The sequence below is a fragment of the Melozone crissalis genome, unplaced genomic scaffold (genome assembly GCF_028551555.1).
Source record: "Melozone crissalis strain CALT ecotype California unplaced genomic scaffold, PUWL_Pcris_2 ptg000016l_1, whole genome shotgun sequence".
Lineage (NCBI taxonomy): Eukaryota > Metazoa > Chordata > Aves > Passeriformes > Passerellidae > Melozone > Melozone crissalis.
Window position 1 is genome coordinate 7,191,748 of NW_026535794.1, and position 23,814 is coordinate 7,215,561.

At 38.2% G+C, this 23,814-nt stretch overlaps 1 protein-coding gene across 8 annotated transcripts in view; it reads right to left on the reverse strand.

Annotated features, from left to right (window-relative positions):
* KMT2C (lysine methyltransferase 2C) overlaps nt 1-23,814 on the reverse strand; it is a 188,356-nt gene that overhangs the window by 56,895 nt on the left and 107,647 nt on the right. For 7 of the 8 annotated variants that reach the window (XM_054273841.1, XM_054273848.1, XM_054273844.1 and 4 more), the window contains 9 exons: nt 21,908-22,021; nt 19,615-20,348; nt 14,314-14,433; nt 11,821-11,937; nt 7,998-8,099; nt 7,719-7,823; nt 6,374-6,555; nt 5,539-5,703; nt 4,832-4,941 (listed from right to left, as the gene is read on the reverse strand). In XM_054273841.1, coding sequence (XP_054129816.1) covers nt 4,832-4,941; nt 5,539-5,703; nt 6,374-6,555; nt 7,719-7,823; nt 7,998-8,099; nt 11,821-11,937; nt 14,314-14,433; nt 19,615-20,348; nt 21,908-22,021 — 1,749 coding nt within the window. The remainder of the gene's footprint in view (nt 1-4,831; nt 4,942-5,538; nt 5,704-6,373; nt 6,556-7,718; nt 7,824-7,997; nt 8,100-11,820; nt 11,938-14,313; nt 14,434-19,614; nt 20,349-21,907; nt 22,022-23,814) is intronic. The other variant, XM_054273845.1, reaches the window with a different exon arrangement.

Genomic DNA, 23,814 nt, shown 5'->3' on the forward strand with positions numbered 1-23,814 from the left:
GAAAATGGAAAGCAGAAACTCAAAACCTACACCTTGTGTGCTACAGGGCAGCAGTGGAACGGTGTGACTGATAAAATAATAATCCAAATGTCCTGCAACACAAGGCTACTTCTGCAGTGGGCAGAAATGCTCTTCCCTTTTGCCTTAACTACATAACTGCAATCATGCTTCACTCACCTATGATGTGTAGACTAACTTTTAATATTAGTAGTGACTTCACAGAGATCACACAGACAGAGCAGTAAAGTGAAAATTAGGCTCTCCTAACACTGAACTAGAATCAGAAAACCTGTTAGTCAGGCACAGTCAGCATTACCACGGAGAAAAGTTTATCCACACTTTTTTCCTTTTTCCTTGGCCTAGAAATCTAACTCATGCTGAATTTAGGACTCAAGATAACATCTGGAGTATTTCCTTTGTGCCTGTCACACAAGCTGAGACCCCTGAGGCAGAGAACCTGTGGGGGTTCTGTGTCACATCAACCATGGCAGTGTGCTGCTGTTCCAACCTCACAACACACCATGGGAGCCAGGACAAGATGGGGAAAAGCACAAAAGCTTCCAAGTAACACTTAAAATGAGTATGAAACATACTGGATGCTTTCTAACATATAAACAAACATAAAGAAAGTGCAAGTCTGCCTTCAAAAACTACAGTGCTTTGAGAATTTTATGCAATGTGCAACTAATGCAGAGGGTATAACCTACAGAAAACCAGCATTTCATGCAATTAGTAAATAAAAGGAACCTATGAGAGCTACTGAAAAACTGAACTCAACAGTGGAGAGAAAGAAAAGGAAGAAAATAAATTGAAAATGACATTTTGAAAGAGACATAAAACCAGAAAGAAACAAAAACAGCGGACAAGCTGCAAAAAGGAAGATACTCAAAACACTGACTTGAAAAAAAAGAATATAGGCAGATTGTAAGAACTATTCAAAGTGGAAAAAGACATCATCTGTTCATTTAATTTCTTATAATTTACAAGATGGTTTTAAGAATGAAGTAGTAATTACTGAATTGGAATCCAAGGTAAACAAGAAAATCAGAAAGACAGTTGTGAACAGAAATTTGAAATCCTTAATTAAAAAGTCAAACAACAGAGAGATCATCTCATCCAGGTCAGACTGAACAATTTTAGCTCTGGAGACTGAATAGAGTTGAAAGGCTCAAATAAACCAGCTGATAGTGACAGAGGTGAGGCCTTCAGAGACCCACTCACAAAAACTGCACGAACAAACAGTGTTTGAAGACAGTATCAAACAGACTTCCAGAAAAGGAGCTAATTAGGGTGCAGATTAAGGATTACAATCAATAAAATGTATAGCAGAAAAGCATAGTACTGTTAGAGAAACCCTACCCAAAAAGAAAAAAAAAATGGAAAAAAATAGTGCTTTCTGAGGCATTCAGCTGAAGTTTAACCAACATTGTTAAACTTATCTGCAAAAGGGTTTAAGTATGCTGAATATTGTACAGCATTTAGTAGCCTCAGCTGAAAGCAAATAATTGCAGAGAATACAATGATGAGAAAAAAAAAAGCAGAGTTCATTTTTAAGGCTGTTATAGAAAAGAAGAACTCTATGAAAAAATGCAACCAGCAAATGAGATAGAGTGGAATGGCTGATGTAGAATACAGCACTAACAGAGCACTCTTTATTGGGTGCCTGCATAGCTGTGTCAGTGACACAGGGATTTTTTCTGGTAAATGCAGTAACACAAGAACATTAGAGCTGACGTAGTAAATGTGCTAAATAATAAAAAAAAATCAAAAGTTAATTTTTTAACACACAGTATTATGTTGGGTTTGTATCTTGTAAAGTACATAGAATTAAATTTCAGAACAAAGAAAAAATTACATCAGTTTAATGAAAATGATACAACAGAGACTGCCGGCCACAATGTGTCTCACTGGCAGTATCAGGTACCCCTGGACAGGGGTAAGTGACACCAAATCCTCACTGCCTCCATGAGCATGTTCACTGAGCCCCAGGAGGAAAAACTGCACAGGCAGCTGCAGAAACTGCACCCAGATCAGTTCTAACTCTTACAGAAAACCAGGCAGAGCTCTGCATTCTGCAGAGGAACAAAAACAGTACCAAGGGAGGAGGAAGCTGGGGTCTGGATGGAGACAGGATGGGATAAGTGAGGAGGGATGAAATTTGCAGATGGGGCATGTGACATGCAAGGGCAAATGACACAAAGGCAGAACTGCTGAGGAGATGGTCAAGAACTGTCCAGGAGCTGATGTGGGTGAGAGACACAAACTCTCCTGAGTGTGCAGGAATTACAGCACAGGGGAAAAGCTGCTGCTACCTAATGCACCTGCCTAGAGTCTAGTCATCAGAATTTCTAAATTTCTCTACAGGACACAGCAATATGCTGGGGGACATTTGTTATAATTTGAGACAGTACTAAAAGAAACCTGATAAAATAGTGATCAGAGATGATTATTTCACAATAACCTAATAATGAAGGTTTCTGGTACACTACACTGGAGCAAATCTTACACCATTCTGGCTTTTGATATTTATGAAATATTTTGATATTTATGTTCAAGAAGAAAACTATTATCTTTTATTTCTGTTTCCTGAAGAAGATGACTTTTTAAGAATTTCAAGTATGATGAGACAGGGAAGAGCTCTTACAAATTTTAAAAAGTTCTTACTTTCTGAAGAAAGAGAAATGAAAGCTCATTCTCAATACCTACACACAAGAACCAGTTACTCTTCACCAAGGGTACACCTGCAATGTTTTGTTTCTTTATTAGGTTAGGGGCTCTTGTTTCTTCTAGAAAGAAAGTGGTTAAAAACCCTGTAATAATAACTTGACACACATCTATGACACATCAAATGGAAAGGGCAAGAACCATCCCAGTAAGAATCCCACAATATGGTACATTTTTAGATGCTTTCTACTCTAAGTAACATTTATTTCTCTAAGTCTATCAAACACTAATTCTTCTCACTTTGAAAGAAAAAATTACAGAAATTTTCCAGAGAAGTTTTAAAAGAATTCATAAAAGACTGAAACATTTCATATAGAAGAACATGCAGGTATTTCTATCAACATGCAACAAAGGACATATTCAGACATGCAACTGTGCAAATTTACATGTGTTAGAGAGGTTTTAATACTGAGTCAAAACAGGAAATAAGCTGAAAAACTTGTCTTAGAAAAAAAGGTGAAAAAAGCCTGCAAAGAAAACTTGGGAACTCCCAGAGGATTGGTTCCTATTCCTTAAAATCCAAACCTAAGCAACACAACTACATAGAGGTGTGCAGGAAGGACTAACTCAGGGGCCAGCTTCTGCCTGGAAGTGAAACACCTCTTGTGAAGCTGTTCCATCTCACATATCATGGACTTTAATTATCTCTACAAGGTAGCTCTGCCAGCTCCAAGGAGAAAGGAAGAAGTATGTCTTACTTGGATCTTTTTGCTTTAAGTACTCAAAGCTTATTATAAAAATACACAAAAGTCTGTGTTGTATCTGCAAGTTTCTTGCTTTTTACACTTAAAAAAACCTCTTTCCTTTTGAATTTTTGAAAGCAGATCTTTACAATGAAGTGACTTGCAGAAACACAGAAGCATTAGTCATGTTTCTATTAGTGATAAAAATGGGTTCCTTGGAAGTTCTCCAGCAGGGAGTATATAAACCTCCAAGGTCAGGTGAGTAAGTTACAATTACTGCTGTGGTGAGGACATCAGTGTTAGGGGACATCAGATGCTCTACTGAACTTTTCTTGGCAGACCTCTCAAGCCTCACAACATCTTCCATCTTGATCAGGAAAACCAATCTTACTGACAACTTCTTGGTGGATATAAATTTTTCTTGCAACATTTGCTTAGTTCTTGTACCTTCCTCCTCCTGTTCTCTTGTGATACCTCAATGAAGGGGTAATATGAACACTTTCATCTGCTTATGCTAAAAATGGGAATAGGTGTCAATGTTCAAGGAGCTGACTCAAGCAGCAACTTCCCTGAGCTAACATGCAGGGAAAACAGACCTGGGCTATCACCCTTGCAGCAAGACTAGAATATAAGGCTATAAATCATGGCACAGGCTGGCAGGCACTCACAGAACATTAACCAGCACCATCCCATGGAACCAGATGCTGTAAATGTGCTTTAAGTGCAATAACCTCAGCTCCTGAAGTGCCACTGCTACAGAACTGTGACACAGACCAACACGGCTGCTGGTGTCCATGTCCAGAGTAGTGCAAAGTTCATCAGAAGGAATTACACATTTTAATTAATAAGGAAGTGATAACTCCCAAAAAAAGTATGGCCAATTCTTTTTGAGACTGCAGCTAGGGAGGGAAGCATTGGTCTTGAATACTGGGAGAGCTGAGGAAAAGGCATTAGAAAAACATCAAGGAGGATGGGAAAAATGCTTACACAGACTGTTGTTACAGCTACTGCTGCCTCAGACAGCCTCAAAGCATCAAAATACGCAAACTTTCTTCTGCTTAGAAATAACTTTCTGATTCTTCTTTAGATGTAACTTTAGAGAACTGGGCTTTTTTCCTTCTACTTGACAAACTGAGATGCCTTTGACCCCTTCACTACCAAATACTTTTAACAGTTTCTCCCTTTCTTCAATACCTCTACCTAGGATACCCAAGAGGTTTCCTCTGGCCTAAATCACTTGAGGATGCAAAAGAGCCTAGGAAACTTTCACAAGAGGCCTTAAAACAAACATGAAAAAACCAAAATCTTACTTCTACCACGAGCCAAACCTCCATGAGAGCACAGAACACATTCCCAAACCTATTTATTTATTTATTTATTATTGCAGTGTGCAATCCTGCCATTGGTTTCGATCGTCTCCTTACCGTTCGTTGGTGGAATGTATGGCCTACAAATGGTACAGTCAAAACCCATATCAGCTATGTTTTCCACTTCCTCCTCTGTGTTTAAGTTCTGACAGATTGCATGCATCCATCTAGAAATTAAGTGGGGGAAAAAATACAATTTAAAGGAAATAGGTGGTGTTTTAGGAGACCCAAGTATCAGTCTATGGTCCAAGTAAACAGGGAATAGTTGTTCAGTTTGAATTCTTTTAGGGAGAAACCACAGAATCAGGTTTTCCATATACAGCATCCCCTACAGTGGTGTGTGTTACATCCTGTATATGGAGCAGCAGATCAACTATTTCCCTCCACAGGAAGGAACTCTCTATAAAACAATCTCCCAAGTATGTTTTTGTATGGTAATTTTCTCCCTATATTGCAATAATTTTAATTACTTTATACAATGTAATCTAGATTCAGTCTCACAACAATAGTCTTGTGAGGTAAATTAGTTTTATTTTTACAGGGCAGCAGGGAAGAGGCACAGAATGATTAATTAATTTGCCCAGAGTCAGACAGTTAAGTCTGTGGTACAACCATGAATGAACTACTAAGAGACTTCTGAGACTCAGTAACCCACTGTTCCTTACCACATGACCATTTCCTTCATCTCTACACTTCAACATTAGGGGGGAAAAATTAAAATAAGACTTGAACAGGAAAACAAGTGAAATATGAGAAATCCTTACCGATCACACTGTCTACACTGAATTATGAGCTCCTCATCCCTGTACGTGCGGTAGCAGATGGGGCAGGTAGACAAACTTGCACAGGGAGCACACTGGGTGTAATTGTTTTGCCATTCACATCTTAAACCTGGAGAAGTTGCTCCACAGTGTCTGCACCAAACACACCTACAGAACAGACAAAAAGATTTATTGCTGTCAGTTCACAGGAAGATGATTTTGTGGCTTTAAATCTCTTCCATTTAGAAAGAGGTAAGTAATTAAGTTTTAACTTAACAACATGTTTAACCACAAACGTTTAACAACATTTTTTGTACTTTTTAAATAAAGTTCCTAATTAATAATTCCCTTGAAACTGCAAAAGCAGGCAGATGGGTTCTTGTAACAGCTCAACAGGTCAAAGAGTTCCTGCTTCCAGTTGCCATTCACTTTGGGATCTGGAGACTTAACCATGTGAGAGGTCTGGTCTGTTTGTGTTTCACCAAGTAAAACAAATTGTTTTCACAGGGTTTTATGTCAAGAACATTAGGGTGAAGCACCCATTCATCTTTCCAAATGAACACTGGAATGACTACAAGGAATATAAATTGGAATATTTTTTTGCTATGTGTTTCAAAAGAGAAATTTTGTCTATCTCTGCTTATGTGGTTTTTGGCATGAAGAAGCAGTTCTAAGTGAATAAAACAACTCAAAAGCATTTTGTTGGCTTTGTTTAATACACCTGACTTAGACACAACTAAAACCTTGTTACAATTCAACTGACATTACAAATACCAAGTGACAGAGAGAAGCAGAGGAGGCCAGCAGTCAGCAGCTCTGAGCCCAGCCCCAAACACACCATTTGCACTTCCAGCCTCCCTTTGGCACAGTCTGCAGGGGTGGGTCCAGGCAGTAGGTGTGGTAGCTGATGTCGCAGTCATCACACAGGAGGAGTCTCCCTGGATCTGTGGCTTTCCCACAGGCTTCACACACTGTGCACTCCAGGCACCTCCAACCTTTGCTGAGTACCACTTTAGTAATCTGAAAAATGCAAGGTGAGAATTAGTTGAAAATGGCTCAGTGAAGTGTGATCAATGTATAAATTAAGGTCTGGCTTGTGGAGCTCAGGATGCTCCTCTGGGCACATCACCCACATCACAAGGAGCTCTTTAGCAATTAGACTTTCTGAAGCTTCAATGAACAGGAATGGATTAAACAGAAAGAAACTGTCCTCCTTTCTAATCTTTTTAAAAACAGGTGCAGTGTTTCCCTTTTTAAGCCACCTGGGACTTCACCTGACTGCCAGGACTTTTCAAATATCATGGAAAGTGGCATGGCAGCTGCATCAGCCAATTCCCTCAGGACTCTGGGATGCATCTTGTCAGCTCCCAGAGATTTGTGTACATTCTGGTTCCTAAAGAGGTCACAAACCTGATCCTCATGATGAGATCATGGTGCTGGAGTTTTAGTCATCTGAAGCAAGCATCTAACTTACTGCAATTAATATATAATGCAAGAGTAGTATATAAACAAAAAGTCAAATGATAATTGCATGAAATACGCATATGGCATTTTGTAAAGTATGTGCAAAATAAAGTTTTTGACATGTTTAAAAAAAAAATCCCACTTTTACACAGATATACTTACATCACAACCAATGAAAAGTGTACAGTGTATATACTGCAGTAAATAGCTTATTTTGTGCTTGCTAGGTCATTTCACAGCATTGAAATTTAATTTTCACACATTCTCTCCTAGGCTAATGAATGTAAAATGTATTAATTAACCACTCCAACTGCTGTCAATTCTGACAGCCAACAGGCAAATTGAATCAACTAAACCTTATGCCCCAAGTAAATGAAGATGCAGTGTAATTTTTTCTTTGTTTTTAATTCTGCTTGTATCTAGGTTTAAAACTTGTATCTCAAACTGTTATTTTAACCAACTGCTGGATAATCAGCGCTATTTATGGTTGTGAAATTAGAAAAAGGTTAATTTCTCTTGAGGCTATGCATACTATAAAATGACATTTAATTAAAGTCTTTCATAAGTCACACACAAATAATGGTCACATTAGCTGATGAACATCTAACAAGTTAATGACTCCCCTAATTACCACAAAACCGAAGGCAGCGTGGTGCTATTAAAGTACAATATGAAAACAGTGCAATCAAGAGGTTTTTGTGTGGAACAAGAGCACTCACCTTAATACTGACACAGTATGGATGGTAACACTGCCCACACTGGGAACAGGCCAGCAGCCGGCCCTCAGCACCTTGGCCAAAACTGCCACAAACCACACACATATCCTGCAAGGACACACAAGAGCAGGCTCTCAACACATGCCAGACACTACTTCTGAAAACATCTAACTAAAATCCAACTAGCTTGCTGTATAACTTAACTCTTAACCAGGACTTCATTCACTTTTTTATAATTAAGAGCAGGGAAACAAAATGAAAAAGTGTAACTATTATCCCAACCTGATGGAGAGTGAACTTGTCACTGTTAGAGAAGAGGACAACTGTATTATGCATCGAGTTTTCTTCCTCATCTTTATTAGACGAAATATCCATGGTTGTGACCTATTAAAAAACCACAAAATATAAATACCAAGCACATCACATTTTGTAAGACATGAGACAACATGAAACATTCTCTAAATAAGTTTTGCAAGTATTTATTCATACAGTTTCAACTTTCATAAAAAGCTGCCTCCATCAGAAATTACTGCATTAATTCACATTTTATCATCATCAGTATATTATAGTTTTACAGACATATTCTCTTCCTCTCCTTTTTTCACCTTCACATATTATCCCATTACACTTTCCAATGGAAATGGAAGCAAAGACATACTTGAATTAAAAAAATCACTGAGCAGAAACTGTCACACTGTGCCCAGTCTGCTGTTCCCTGCATGTAAATACTGAAGTTCTTTTTATCAAAAAGTTAATTGCAGTGACAGACTTTTGAATATTAATTCAAAAATCAACTGCAGAAATGTGGTTTGTCCCATATTGCCTAAAATGAGGTTTAGCTAATGTTCCAAGTATGCTACAGGACTAAGCAAGAGCTCTAAAGTTACTTGCTGTAAGCAGTTTATGAGGCTTATCTATCTACCATAAAAACTTGCACTGAACTGCAAACAGCTATTTTGATCTGAATCCATCAGCTCTTACTGTAGACAATCATTTTTCTTTTTCATCAAGTGATTTTTATTCTGACCTGCCCTTTATTAATTTAGCACATTCATATACAGATTCTCAGGAAGAGAAACACAAATGAAACATTTCAACTGTCTTCTGACTTTCATGTGAATCTTACAATACAGAATTTGCTGTCCATGAATTTAAACTTATAGGCCCAACTGCTATCTCTGAACCAGGAATATATGGGGACACAGTTCCATAAAAAAAAGATTGCTAGGGAAATGTAGCTTTGTTTCAGCAGCTGTTCCAATTATATATATGTGGATTATTTTAAATACAGTGTAAGTCCTACAGAGATAAGTTTTGTTTAAATAATAATTTAAATATTTTACAAATCCAAATGTAACTCTAGGGACAAATGTAAATACCACAGTATCAACTAGAGGAATCCCTCTGATACACAGCTGCTGAAACTCAGCATTTACTAAGAAACAGCTGAAAAGGGAATATATTCTTTATGTGTTTTGACTGCCAAATATTTGAGAGCACTGCAGCTCTAACTAACCAGTTAACTCCAGAGCACCTGAAACACCGTGATACCTTCAGGGACAACACTTCCCTTACCTACTTTTGCACAGGTTTCACAAGGTTCTTGTGACTGCACATGCAAAAAAGCAGAATTTGCAGGACAGGATGACTGCAGTGTTGGTGTCTGCTGAACCCCAGCACTGACCCACCATGGGTTAACCTGTACCCACCTTTTTCCCCATTCCCAAGATATACCAAGGAACTTCCAAATCTATGTGGCTGTCCACTGATCCCATGATGAGTAAGAATGATTTTGTGCAAATTGACTGAAAATACCCCCATTTCAAACATTTATCTGACAAAAGGCTGATCTCTTGGCATTGCTAACTGCATTTACTCTACCACAAGGCAGCCAAGTCTCTGCAACTCTGGAGCTGCCTTCAATGTGGTGACTCAAAGGATCAAATTTCTGAAGGAAATGGAGGAGAGTGATGTGCATTTTGAATTTATAGTTATAGCAAGTTACCTACATCACTGTCCTCTGATCAATTACAAAAACTTTATGAGTTTGATCTATAAACCCCACCTTCTCTTGAAGTACAGATTTGTGCTTTGTGACACCAAAATAATGATGGGAATGTCTCCAATTGATTAAGATGCTGTAAGTAGCCTAAGTGGAATTCATCCTGTATGTTTAAAATTATAAATTTGCTTCTGAATCTTGACCATCCAATGCTTTAAAAGGGAAAAGTGATAGAGATGATTGTTCCTTTTTCAAATCATAAACACCAGAGTATCCCAAGATATTATTACACAGGCAGGAGAAAGTGTGACAAACTCCAACAGATTACATGTATGAACATCAAAACACAGCTCGAAGAGAGTCTCAGGAATTACTTCATAAAGCCATAAAATGACCAAGTCCCTCTCTGAACACAAGGAACATGATGTCTCTCAAAATATGCAGGGCTTGTTGGTAATCAAAGTTTAAAAGGAACATTCAAGTAGAACAAGCCCACAGTGGAAAAAAAATTGTTTTACAGATCAGATTTCCACGTTTTTCATACCAAAATCCTCCTTCTTATGAAAAGCAGACTAGGACTGCATAGGATTTTCAAGTTTTAAAAATACTTCAAGTATTAAGTAGTGTAACTATCAACTTCAGTGAGCAATCACTTGCTTACAATCACTTCAGTGCTCCTGAAGAATAAGGGACAGCAAATATAATCATTTTTTCAAGGGTTTCTGGACAGAAGCTGCGTACAGAATAGTAGACATCTGATCAGAACAAAGAACTGAGAATCACTGATATATGAATTCATTAAAGAGTCAAGGAAGCTTTAGTTATGGTAAATCATGATCTGTAAGGGGTCTCTGAAGGAGTCAGCAATTCTGGGGACAGGAAAATCTTATTGATGCAACTTACTTCACCACTGAACTCTTTTGGCAAAGTCCTTCACCAAAGCTGCTTAAAAAAAGTTAAACTGAAGAGGAATGGTCCCTATACTGATACAAGACACAAATAAAGAGGGGACTAAATTATCAGTTTAGTATGTGGGAGAATAGCACTAGTCAAAATCTGACAGGGCCTGCCTGCTAACAGGTGGTGGTGCTCAACACACTCATGTACAATCTGAAAAATCAAGTGAGAAGCAAGGTGACAAAGCTTGCCAAGAGGATTGGGATATTCAGAGCAATAAAATCCAAAAGACAAGTGTGAAGAACTGCACAAGAACTTCACAAAGCTGAGTGCTGGGCTGTAAAATGGCAGATGGAAGTCCACAAAGTACGGAAATTAACATGACAAAAGAACTGGTATTAATGATCAGAAATATGGAGTAGTTTCCCTACAAGGAACAACTCAAAATACTGGCATCCTCCATAGTTGCTAGTCAAGAGTGGAAGGAAAAGGAGGAGAAACGATGGAGGTCTATAGAAACTGAGTGGCATGGATGGAGGAAGTGAATGGAAAGCAGCTTTCCACTGTCTCTTCTCCAAGAGCACTGAGGGGCAGGTAGCTAATCCAGGAGGCAGCCACTTAAAACACAAGCTGATCAGCTGAACTGAAAAAGGTTAAGCAGTCATGGTTTCCCTAAAGTTTTTTGAAGTGAATGGGCAGATTTATGAAAGAAAGCTCCAACACAGGCCACCCAAGACAAAGATACATCTTCCTGTTCAGCAAGTGCCCAAGCCACAAACTGCTGAAATGTCTTCTCCTCTTCTGTTCTGCACTCTTGCTCCACCACTCAGTCAGGAAGAACCTTTGCTCTGGTCTCCTATGGCTGCAGTTACATTCTCATGCACAAACTCTGCTCTCTCCCTCTGGGTTGTTCCATTCAGTGCTGCCTCTACCCAGCATGTTCTGCACCCAAGGAAATGGAAGTGGTACTTTAAGACTCCCAACTGCTTTGTCTTTAAATGGCAAGAGCAGCACAGAATTGCCTCAGGCCCACTGAGCTGTAGTGTTCCAGTTCTTCACCACAAGCAGTAACAGCCAGGCTCCATCAAACACCCCTGGCTCTGCAGAGCTCATTGGTTTTTTTATGAAGTATTTTAATACAAGAATTACAGCTGAATAAAACTGTTATGTTAACAGACTGCAATAGGGTAAAAAAGATTTCCTTACCCCTGGAATGACCACAGCCCCAACTCCATTCTTCAGTTTTGATCTTCCTCTGCCACCTCTTCCCGACAGCCCCGCTCCACGCGGTCTCCGCTTCCCCGGGAATCCTGATCCTCGGCCCTGTTCAATGGAAGGCAACAATGTCAATGCAACCCCTCAAGTTCTTTTCTTACTGGGATTCAAACTTGTTCAGTTCATCTATGGAAAAACATAAGTAAAAAACACCCTGTGATTTCTGGTGAGTACAAGCACACCAGGGCATGGCCATTAAATTTATGCATAAATCTGTGTGAAATACCTTTAATTACTTACATGGCATAATATGATCACCTTTATCTTCAGTGAGAAAGCAGCCAAAACCACAAATGTTTATATTCTGCTCAGCAGTTAACTGGAAATATGGATTTCCCCCAACAGTTACCCCCATCTCATTTGCAAAGTTTCCAAAATATATCTATTATTCTATGATTCATTTTTCTTTTCTCTTTGAACAGTCAGCCCAGAAAGTCATGGGACTTTCATACAGGGTCTGGACATTTGATTACTGGTAATCACAGATGCTTTTCTTACACTATGAATAATCAAGTGAAACCTGGAATTTATTAGGATTGAGTCCTGCTCACAAAGGAAAGTGGGAGCTGGCTCCATGAAACTCTCTTAATTTAGCGTATATAGAGAGTTTTTTATATTAATTCTATCAATTACACTCAGACTAACATTCCCCATAATGTCAAGCTTTTCTTACACAATCTCCACTTGATTTACAGACAGCTTTTCTTCTCCCTTCCTTATTTAAGATGCAGAGCTGCAGTGTTGTACTTTAGAGTATTCAGTGTGTTTAACTACAATTATCCTTGGGAGAGTAAGTATGTTTTTACTTAAGTTTGAAATTTAGGAGGGATTTTGTTTGGTTTTTTTTCTTTTTTAAAAATTTCAAAATTAACTAAGCACAAGAGGATTTCTAATCCTCCCTAATCATTTCCAGAGAGAAAAAGAACATATTCACATCCACAAATTCTGGCTGATATCAGACATCTTTACAATGTGTCTCAAAGCCTCTAATTTGGGTAACTGATAATTATGGCATGTACTCAAATAAGCACCTTTCCTACAGCAAAATGAGCACTGAGATTATTTATTGCATTTCATATTTGTCAATAATCTCAGCTCCCAATACAGCCCAAGTATGGAGTACAGAGTATGGGGTTTCCAAATGCTTGCTGCAAAATACTTTTAATACCAACATTTGCTCTGTAAAACAACATTGATGGGAGCAACAAAGCTCCATGGGGACTGTGGCACCAACAGACATGAGAGGTTTTTACTGAAGGAGACAGGAGTTCCTTGGATGGAAAGAAGCACTGTAGGCTCAATATTCCCTACTGTATTTTTCAAATATTCCAACTCCTGGCTTAAAGAAGATATTGAACTTTATGGTCATAATTAAAGGGAGAATTGAAGGATCCCAATGTTAGAATTTTATTAACATCTCTCTAATAAAGCAAAAAGAAATTAAATTGACTCACACACCAAGTTAATGTAACAAAATTATATTTGAGGAGTGAAAGGAAGGATGCTGCTGGAGGCTGAGGTGAAACAAAAATTGTCCTTAGATATCTATGGAGCTAATACATATGCACACATAGGACACACAATCATCAATTTTTTTAACATGGAAACTCTTCTGACAAGTTTCTTATTTTCTGTTTCAGAACAGGTGTCAGTATTGTTATTTTCACACAACTCGTAACAGGAATAAGCACATACTTGTATCAATGTTAATGCTGAATATTAAGCTGAAAATTAATGCTTAAAGCAGCAAAAGCTAAGCTGATGTCAAATCAAAATAAAATTAGCATGAGAGTTAAAGTGAGATGAACTTAAATCACTGGGAGCTACAGTTATTTGTCAGTTTCATAATTTAGCTTTTTTTTGCCTTTACTTAAACCAAATAATTCTACTTTAGTTACTTCAGGTGTTTTTAATAGTAAATGTCACTGTGGATACAATTTTGGTCCATCGAATCAGGTTGGAAAGTTGTTGTTTATTCCCCCATCAGCTAAAAACGATGTCACTTTGAATCCACTCTGCAAGATTTCTCCACAGCAACAAATTCAAGCCATCCTTCAGATCTCTGCTCCTTTCCATGCCTGGCTTACCTTACTGCCAGTCTTAAAGACATTTTTCTTCTCAGGTAATTTATTTTGACAGCCATGTAAAGCCAACCACAGAAAGTGATGTACTCAACACACACAAAATTTGGGTAATACAAAGTATTCTTTGCCACTGAAAATCAAGGCAATGCCATCATAGTTTATGCTCTGGAAAGCTCACATCTTTTAACCTGAAACCTCCAGAGCTTTAATAATTTTTAGAGATCTTGAACAGTACCAGAACAGAAGATTAATTAAGGTGTGAGAGACAAAATTTCATCACTAATCTCTACACAGCAGAAAGATAGCAACGGATACATGAAAATAAATTCAAGTTATTTACCACTTTGATGCTCCAAATGGCACTGCCAGGAAGCTGTCTGGATTTAAAAATGTCCCGACCTTCTGGAATGTCTGGGGACCAGGAAGGTGGGCTCACTGTATTATTGGTACTCCAAGCCCCCTAGGATACGGCAGGTGAGAAAATAGATGTATAAAACTTTGCAACATAAAAAAAGCAAAAAGCAAAAAAGCAAAAAGCAAGCAACAAAAAAAATCTGAAAAGCAAAGCACATGCAGGCATAGGCATTTCTACATTAATTTAAGTAGTCAATTAGTTCACTGAGTGAGTAGAAAGTGGGAAATTTTTAGGTTCTCAATGAAACATGCCCTAAAATCAGTATTTACTTCCAACTGATGGTTAAGCACAACAAAATGAGTTTTATGAACAAAGATTAATACATATCTAAAGCAAGCAATCATAACAACAACAAATTACGTGCCTAAATTTTATTGCATCAGTGAAGAAGACAGTAGTTGGAGGTGGTAATATCTCCTTTTATATTCCAAACCACATTTTGAAAGGACTGATGGCCTCAGTTGACTTTTCAAACTAAACTACCCCCAAATCACAGCAACAACTAGTCTGAGAAGCACAGCAAACAAAAGGAATATGAATAAACCACTAGACAAAAGAGAAGGAACATAGCCATGGTAATCAACAAAGCAGCTCATTCCTGCAAGTCTCCTACAAATAAACCATTATAACACCCTACCACTGATTTTTTTCACCCCAGTGTTTTCATGTTATGCTGTGGTATCACATTTTAGCATGTTATTATGTACATGTAATAATATACATCCATATGGTGTACCTACAAGCTCTTTTTAACTAATTATTATCCCTATTTATGTAGTTCCATTATGGTGAGGTATTGTATGATTGTCAGTAGAAATAAAGTAAAATGAGAAGAAAATGCTAAGACAGCCAAGGAAAAATGCTGAGGCTCCTCATAGAAAGTAAAATCTGTGGAAGACTTTCTCAAGCACAGAAGACAGACTGCAAGAGACAGACATCATAAATAACTTCACTGCCAATTCACACATTAGATTAATAAAGGACAGAACATTTTCCTAATTCTGAATTTGTGAGAGTAAAAAATATTGAATATCAGGATGATGACAAGTGCAGGTTTACCTTCCCCAGAATGCCATTCAGCAGCATAATCCCAGGGCTGATGTGGAATAACCTCATGCATACAAACAATCCCAAGTATTCACAACTGCTCACAAGGGCAAGCCCAAACACATTTACACCTTTGAATACTGGGATATACAATAATCATAAGAAGAAGAATCAAGGAAAATGAGATGGCTCTGCAAAATATGTTGGGATTGTTTTTCCTTTTCTGAAATGCAATTTCTCCACCCAGAATGCATGGGAAAATGAGTTTCTTTGGAATCAACAACTCCATCAAAACAAACATTCATCTTGAACTGTAAAGAGGTGTCTTGCTAACAGGTGCCCTTTCTGAAAACAGGGCTATCCCTCAAGTGATCTGGCACCCAAAACAGAAAGCCTGTCAGTGACCTAAAAGCCTTATTTTGGATAAAAGTATCAAGGTAAAAACACCAACACTCAGTACAACTACAGTATGGACACAACCAATATTCAGCATAAATCTGCTGGAAAAGGAATACGGACAACATAACACTTAAAAAAAATAACCATTTGACAATTCTGCCCACATGAGGTGGTCACTGGACACACAACCTCCAAACTGCTCAGTGCCCAGAGCACCTGTGTGCTTGGGATGGCCATCAAAGCTTCCCCTCTGCCAAGGGGCTTCCAAAATCCACTCCAGAAGAGCTCCTGGCAGCAGCTGCTCAAGGGTTCCACTCAGTGTGCTGCAATCAACACCCTGGACTGGAAGATTTTGCTATCCCAGTTTTTTCCTTGACTGCAGACAGGTGCTCATCATGCAGACAACTCAGATGATCAGGAGGTTCATCACCCTCTGACAGGGGAACAGAGCTGGGCAGAAACCTTCCCACCCTCAGACCTGGGGATGGACAAGTCCCTGCTCACACCCAGGGCACAAGGACAGAACATTCCTGACACAACAGGGACATCATGTCAGAAATGGGGGGGAAAGGAAATTTGATACACTGGTAGGCAACTACATCAGCAGGTCTGTGGCACAGGAGAGATTTGCCTTAACTATTCCAGCCCTAGTTTTAATATAAAGTAACAGTCAGTTTTAGCAGGTAAAATTCAAAGTTTCATTGCATTTTAATTTGTTTCCTCATTACTTCTAAAATTCATAATGCAATGTCCTTACAAAGTGGCAACACAAAGAAAATCTGTATAGCAACACAAAGAAAATCTATTTATCAGAGAAGCAATCTTTACATCAATCTGTAAAGGAGGCAACATGCTCACAGTGTCAAAATTCAAGATCTTAAACATGCTGAAAATACTTAACAACTAAAATTACCTAGTCTTAGTTTGGAGGTACAAAATTATTCTCCTTTTAGGAAGATAACTTTTCTAGTGATTAAATATATTCAAAAGATTGAAAAGCTAAAAGAATATTAAATCTGAATATGAAATATTCAGTCTTGCAAAACAAAATGATTTGTATATGATTCATGAACCATATTGTTAAGAATTAAATTGGAAATTCAATCCAAGTTTTATTGTAGATCAGAAAAATCTGAATTCTTGGTCAGATAAACTTAATTAAAAACACACATTTCCACAATACCACGAACAAATGAATTACATCAAAGAGATGCATTAATTGTATTTTTGGCTTTTAATTAATGCCTATTACCACACAACACTGAAGAGAAAGTTCTATTCAGTTCATTTACATCAGAACCCCAGCAATAATTATGTACTGTGACAGAAACAGGAAGTTCTAATTCTCCATCATATTCTTGAGTCCTCAAAATTGAACAACACAGCTGCAAGTAAATTATAACAAAAGGAAACCCAGTGTCAGCAAGGGTCAGGAGATCTCACTAAATTACCACTGACTGTGTTTAGCTGCTTAACGCTTTATGAATCCTACTGCAATTGCAAATGCACAAAGCTGGCTTTGCAATTTAATATTTAATGTAATTTTAGGGTTGTGAACAAACTTTAATCACTTGAAAATACAGCTCTCCTCATTAAAAAAAAAAAACCAACCAAAAAACCAACCAAGCACCAAGCATAAAAACCGTAACAACAACTGATCCTTGAAAAAGACTCTTTTTCTCTTCTTTTCCAACATTTACCTTTTACAACGACATACTTAGTGATACCATGTAAGTGAAGACAGCAAAAAACCCATCTTATCCAAGACAGCACACATCCAAACCCATCAGAGTGCTCTGCCTTCTTACATCTCATTTCAAGCAATCTCTTAAAACACCAACAGATATTCAGTGTGTTGTGCAACAGTCATCACCAACATCTTCATGATGAAAATTAAATATCTCTGACCAAGGTATTTCTCAAGGAACACACCCTGGAATAACACTAAAATAATATTAATGGAATTTACAAAACCAGCAGAAGTTTATTGTTTTTTATTCAAGGTTATTCTACAGAATGTTCTCAACTCTTCACCTACCACTGTTTCAGAGCCAGAATTTGTAATGCCTTCCATTTACTGACTTAATCTTATGCTTTCTAGTACACAGTGGCATGGCAAAAATAACCATTTCAATTCTGTTCAATTCAGATACACAGAATAAATACAACAGCATTTAACACAGTGTTCTTCCAACACTATCCCAGAGAATCCCCATGTAACAGGAACCCAAACTGGCTGGATGCAATCCTGTGCCATGTGCTCTGGGATGACCCTGCCCGAGCAGGGAGGCTGGACCAGATGGCCCATTGTGATCCCTTCCACTCTGAGCCACTCTGGGATTCTGCTTCTGCTCCTGTGCACAACTCTCCATTTGGAAAAGCACACACTCTTTTAAAAAATGAATGTTTTCAGCAGAAAGAATAATTTAAAACCCTCACAAAATAAATCTAAACCGATTTCTGCCTGCAATCCAAAGTGATTTAAATACATGCCTTCCACATTGTGGATTTGTCCAATTACATCTTGCTGAAAAAAAACCCACCTGCCTGTCACTGGACATTTAAAAATCTTCTTTTTTCATAGTCTACAGAACATCATTCAACAGCTTTCAGTCCTTCATCAAAAGCCCAGAGTGGGAACTTAAAAGTACTGAAGAGAATTTTAAGGCATTAACATATTTCTGCAAATATGATATATACACCTGACTGTACACTGATCCAGGAGAACCTAACTGCAGCACAACAAACACAGATCTCCTAAACTCAGTGGAAACAGCAGAAAAAGTTTCCGGAACACTCTCTCATACCTTAGGAAGCAAAAATTTTGAACCCTTAGGTGACAAGTAAAAACGAAAAGAATTGTGCAATATATAAGAAAGCTTTGTTAACACTAAGTCCAGAAAAGCATGAAATCATCAACCTGGAAGTCTCAAGGACTAAAAATAAATTGTGATGAGAAGATGAAACAGTAACTTGTAACACTGACACTTTTTGTATAGAATTTCACCAACAAGAAATGAATACCCTGAATTGATAAACCATTTTCCCTGAAACACAACACGAACAGAGAGAAAGATGTTGCAGAAAGTGACAGGCTTGAGGATTCTTTTCACTTATCAAATTTAATCCTAGTCAAACCACAATGATTTGTACAAGACAGTTCTTGCATGGTATTTCCTAATGTAACAAAACCACAGAATTATTTACCACACCATTAGAAACGTTGATCAAGAAAACATCTGGCAGAGTAAAGGACATAGAGTTGTAGAAGGCTCTTCTCTAAAGCCAGTTTAAGAAGCTTTACCACACTTTGAAAGTACCAGCCAAAATAAATGCATATATGAAAAATATTAAAAGGTAATTTAAATAGCACAGCATCAAGAAAACATCTGGCAGAGTAAGGGACACAGAGTTGTAGAAGGCTCTTCTCTAAAGCCAGTTTAAGAATCTCTAACACACTTTGAAAGTACCAGCCAAAATAAAGGCATATATGAATAATATTAAAAGTTAAATAGCACAGTATTATGTCTATCTGCATTTGTAGCAGATGAAAAACACAACAAATTTTCTTCTAGTTTGCTTTAACCATGAGACAAAAGAAACTTAAATTCTCACCAGAGAAGCTTTACGACGACTTTTTTCTTATTTACCAGAACATTAATTCCTTGAAGAAATAAACTACAAACTCAGGAGAATTAATGCATTTTTTAAGAAACAGGTGAATTTGATGAATTATACTGCAATTTAATAAACACAGACTGGAACAGTGCATGTGCTTACCTGTCTGGACCTGGGTCTCCCAGGGGAAAACTTGCGTTTGCTGATGGCAGGTTTGCCCATGCCGATTTTTGGAGTGACTGATATGTAGGTGGTTGGGAGAGCACTCCCAGCAGCTGGGGGCAGCACTGGGGGCTGACTGTGCTGCACCTCTCGTGCAGAATGCAAGTCTAGAGAAACATCTGGTGAGGAAGACACGTTTGTCTTGCTTAGATTAAGTGATGGGGGAAGCGAGGGGCAAGTCTCAGCTGGTGGTTTGATGGGTTTGTCTCTGACTGGTGAACTATTTGCAACACCTCCATGTGAAGCAGTAGTTTCTACTCCTAGAAGAGCTGGTGCTTCTGATTTCTCATGGGTTTCTTCCTTTTCTACATCTTTCTGCACTTTTATTATTTCCAGTTGTTGTTCTGTGGGGACTGAAATATCTCCTTTTCTTTCAGTCTCCAGAATTTCTGGTGTCACAGTCATGGTCTCAGGCACTGAGCACAGAGACCGAGAGTCTGCTGTGGACACTTCTGATACCTCCACACCACCCTGAGGCAGCTGGGTCTCTTCAGCTTGTTTGTCCAACTCCTGCTGGGCTACAGCTTGAACACCTTCTACCACTTCCATCATCTTCTCACTCTGACTGTCACCAGATGCTGGTGTCTTTTTAGGAGATATTTCCATTTCAGCTGAATTGATTTCAACAGAGACTTCTGCTTCCAGTTGTGTGGTCTTTTCTCCTGGTGATATGCCTGTAATTAAGTACAAGCATATTAAAGGCTCACTGTGAAAAAGAAAAAAACTTCTGGTGCTCTGATCAACAAGTATACTTGGTACACATCATGCAGGCCAACACATATCACTTTACTTCAGTGAATTTAATATGTAGCTTAAAATACACTTCACTAACATCTTTCTTTGTACCTATTTTTACAGTAGTCTATATTTTTAGTTCATTATTTTTCTTCCCTAAAAACACAGCAGAGTAAATTAAAAGAAAATAGACCCAAGATTAATTTTTGAGGAACTGAACACACATTTCCAAGTAGGCAGCCAAAATTAATTTCTTCTTTTTAATTTCTGTGTATTGAAGATGCATGCTATCATAAATTAATGTATTTTAAGCTACTGTCATAACACTTTCAAAAAGCTAAGAACAGGACAAGTACAAATAAAAAATATTTTCCTCCTAAAACTCTTTCCTACTTTAGGAAGTCAACTGAAATGAAAACAGCTGCTGCTGGTTTAATTTAGGTTTCTAATATATAATGAATTTCTTTCAAAAATATTTATCTAGCCCTCCCTTGAACCAAATCAAGCACCTTTCATCCATAACTTTCTTCATCAAGGAGTTCCAGAGTTTTTGTCCACTCTATAAAGAACCACATTCTTTACTCTGAATTTGGCTTTTCACACCTTCCTTTGATGGGCCTGATTCTCTTACAGGCCATTTATTTCTATTACACTTGCACTCTTCTTAAACTCACACTGCCACTTCCTCAGTCACTCAGTTCATAGACAGCATTTTATTCTAAATATATTTCTTCACAGCTTAAATCATGGCCCTTTTAGCACTGTGATGCAGAACCGAGTGATCACAGCTAATCCGAAAAGTTGTTTCTTTGTCTTTAAATATAAGTTTCTTGTATCCCCTTACAGCAGCCATTGTCTAACACCTGAATAGGACTGAATGGGACATACTGGCAGGTTCTTCACCCTTGATACTGATCACTAACACACCCAGTGGTTTGATCCTTCTTTAGCTGCTCCTCCCTCTGCATTTGCTTTGATGGAGTTTCTCCCAAAAGAGAAATGTTCAGCTGCTGCAACCCTGTCAAAGATCATCTTTTACTTACAAAGGGGAAAAGAAAATCAAAAAAAAACCCCCAGAAAATCCTTAACCAAGGATGTATGCAGAGTTACAACCATAAGAGAAAGTATGAGTGACGGTATTTGAATAGCAACAAGTCATTGGGTTTTACAATAAACTCCCATCATACAAAGCATTCAACTATTTTTCCAGCTTGTAAAAAGCCAACAAAAAAGTAAAACAAACAAATGAAAGTAAAGCCATACAAATCTTCTGAAGTCTCTCTTCCCCTTCAATAAAACACTTCTTTTATCAAGCAAAGAAGTTAATACTCTTGCTTGAGAGCTCAGATGGAACTGTTGCAATTTGTCTCCTACTGTTTTCTAGGTGCTTCTTCCTTTTGCTTTTATAAAGCATTGCAAACCTTAGTGACTGGAAGAAGGTTCTGATTCTGAAGGCTTCTGAACTGGTGTTTTCTCAGAGTGCAAAACTCTTCCTTACCTTCTGTAACACATCCGACAGCTGATTCCTGATCAAGGCCATCACCTGTAATGGGCTGTTCCTGAAATGCCATATCCTCTCCAGCACTTTCCATTTCCATTTCATTTGGACAAGCTTAAGGAGAAGTAAAGCAGTTATTAAAATTGCTGTGTTTATTCTACTACTTTGGCATCAGCAACTGCTGTCACTGTTTGACCTTTTGGCTCCAGAGAGACTGATATTTAATGATGACAGGATTTAGGACAGGTCAGGTCAGTGAGCAGGCTAAGGAGACTACACAGTACTCCTTAAAAATTTAGAATATTTTACTCATTAACACTGAAGCTTTCAGATGTCTGTAAGGCAACTGCATACACCTAACAGGGAAAATATGCACACAGTAACAGACTTCTGCACAGCCTGAGCAATACAAGAAAGAATTTTCTTAAATTCTAAGTCTATAAAATTCAACAGAACTGGCAGCATGAAGGCTTCAAATTGGTATACAAATACTACAGTGGATTATGGCATAGATATAAAGTTCCATCTACGATCAGCATTGGCAACACTGATTTTCACCTTATGTATTCAACAATATGAAAAGTGAATTTTGCCACTTTAGAACTAAGATATATCAATCTTTGCATGGAAAAGGCACAACTGAGTGGTTTTTTGGCTGACAGGATCATTATAGAGGATTTTTTTTTTCTCTTGTGTAAAAGCTCTTTCAGTTAAGGAAATTCATTAAAATGCACTAGATGAAGTATGGAAAACAAAGTACATAGCAAGCATTAACTTGAAGAGAACTGATCCTCCATGGATGTTAGCACAAAAAGAAAAAAAAAAGGGAAACAAACATAGATTTCTGCATCAAGACAGTCTTTTTTAAGTTGAAAAAGCCCACAACTATTAGGTGATACTACTTTTAGCACCCTAAAAGCTGCTCTCAGACTCTGCCAACTTTAAAGCGATATTTTAACTTAAAAAAAAAAGATCATTTAGATTGGCTCCAAATCTGATTTTAAAGTACAGAAGTGCTCTCCTGGGTATAAAGCCCAGCATGACTCTACTGATGTAATAGCTCCAGATTACTCCTAGCAGGTGAGATGACAGTCCTCTTCTTCCTTCGGGACAAGAGCATGCTTGTCAACGTTTCTACTAGCTAGGAATCCAACAGAAGCATTGCTTAAAACCTCAGCCTTCCTTCAGATTAACCTGCTACCTACTGAAAAGGGGTTTTTGTAGGAGACTGGGAGTTGTGCCAGTGAATGTTCTGTTTTGGACATCCTCAAAATGCTCTAAGAACACTGCCTGGGAGCCCACAGCCTTTCCTAAGCTTTCAGAAGGGAAATGATCTGCAGAGGCTGAAGTGGTCCCTCTTCCTAAACTGGTGGCTGTGTTCACTGACAGAGTGAACTCATTTACAGACATTTTCCCTCCTGTCACTGCCCTTCCTCCAGGAGCACCTTTTCCATCATCTCTTTACTGCTCACAAAAGGTGATGTACAGGCTAACATCAAAGAGATGACTTATTTATACAAAACATCAGTCTGAACACAAACATTAGGGTTTTGTTGTAGCCCAACACTTCCCCTTTCCTGCCAAAATTTACCAGGCTTTCAAAACCACAGATACTTATGGATAACAGAAGATCAGTGCACAAGCACTGCTGCAAGCCCAAAAATTGCACATGGCAGTGGCTGTGCAGTTCATCTGTTACATTTTACCTTGCTTCTAAACATAACCACAGCTGTGCTTCTCCAGGGAAATTCAGCCTGGATGAGTGCAGGTGCTGCCCAACAGAGCACACGGTGTGAAATACACAAAAGCATTTACTTCTGAGTTTTTAACCCAGCTCTTGTGGATGACCCACTGGGCTCAGATCAGCAGATCCAAGTCCTCCCTGTGCTTCCTTACTGCTACTGACT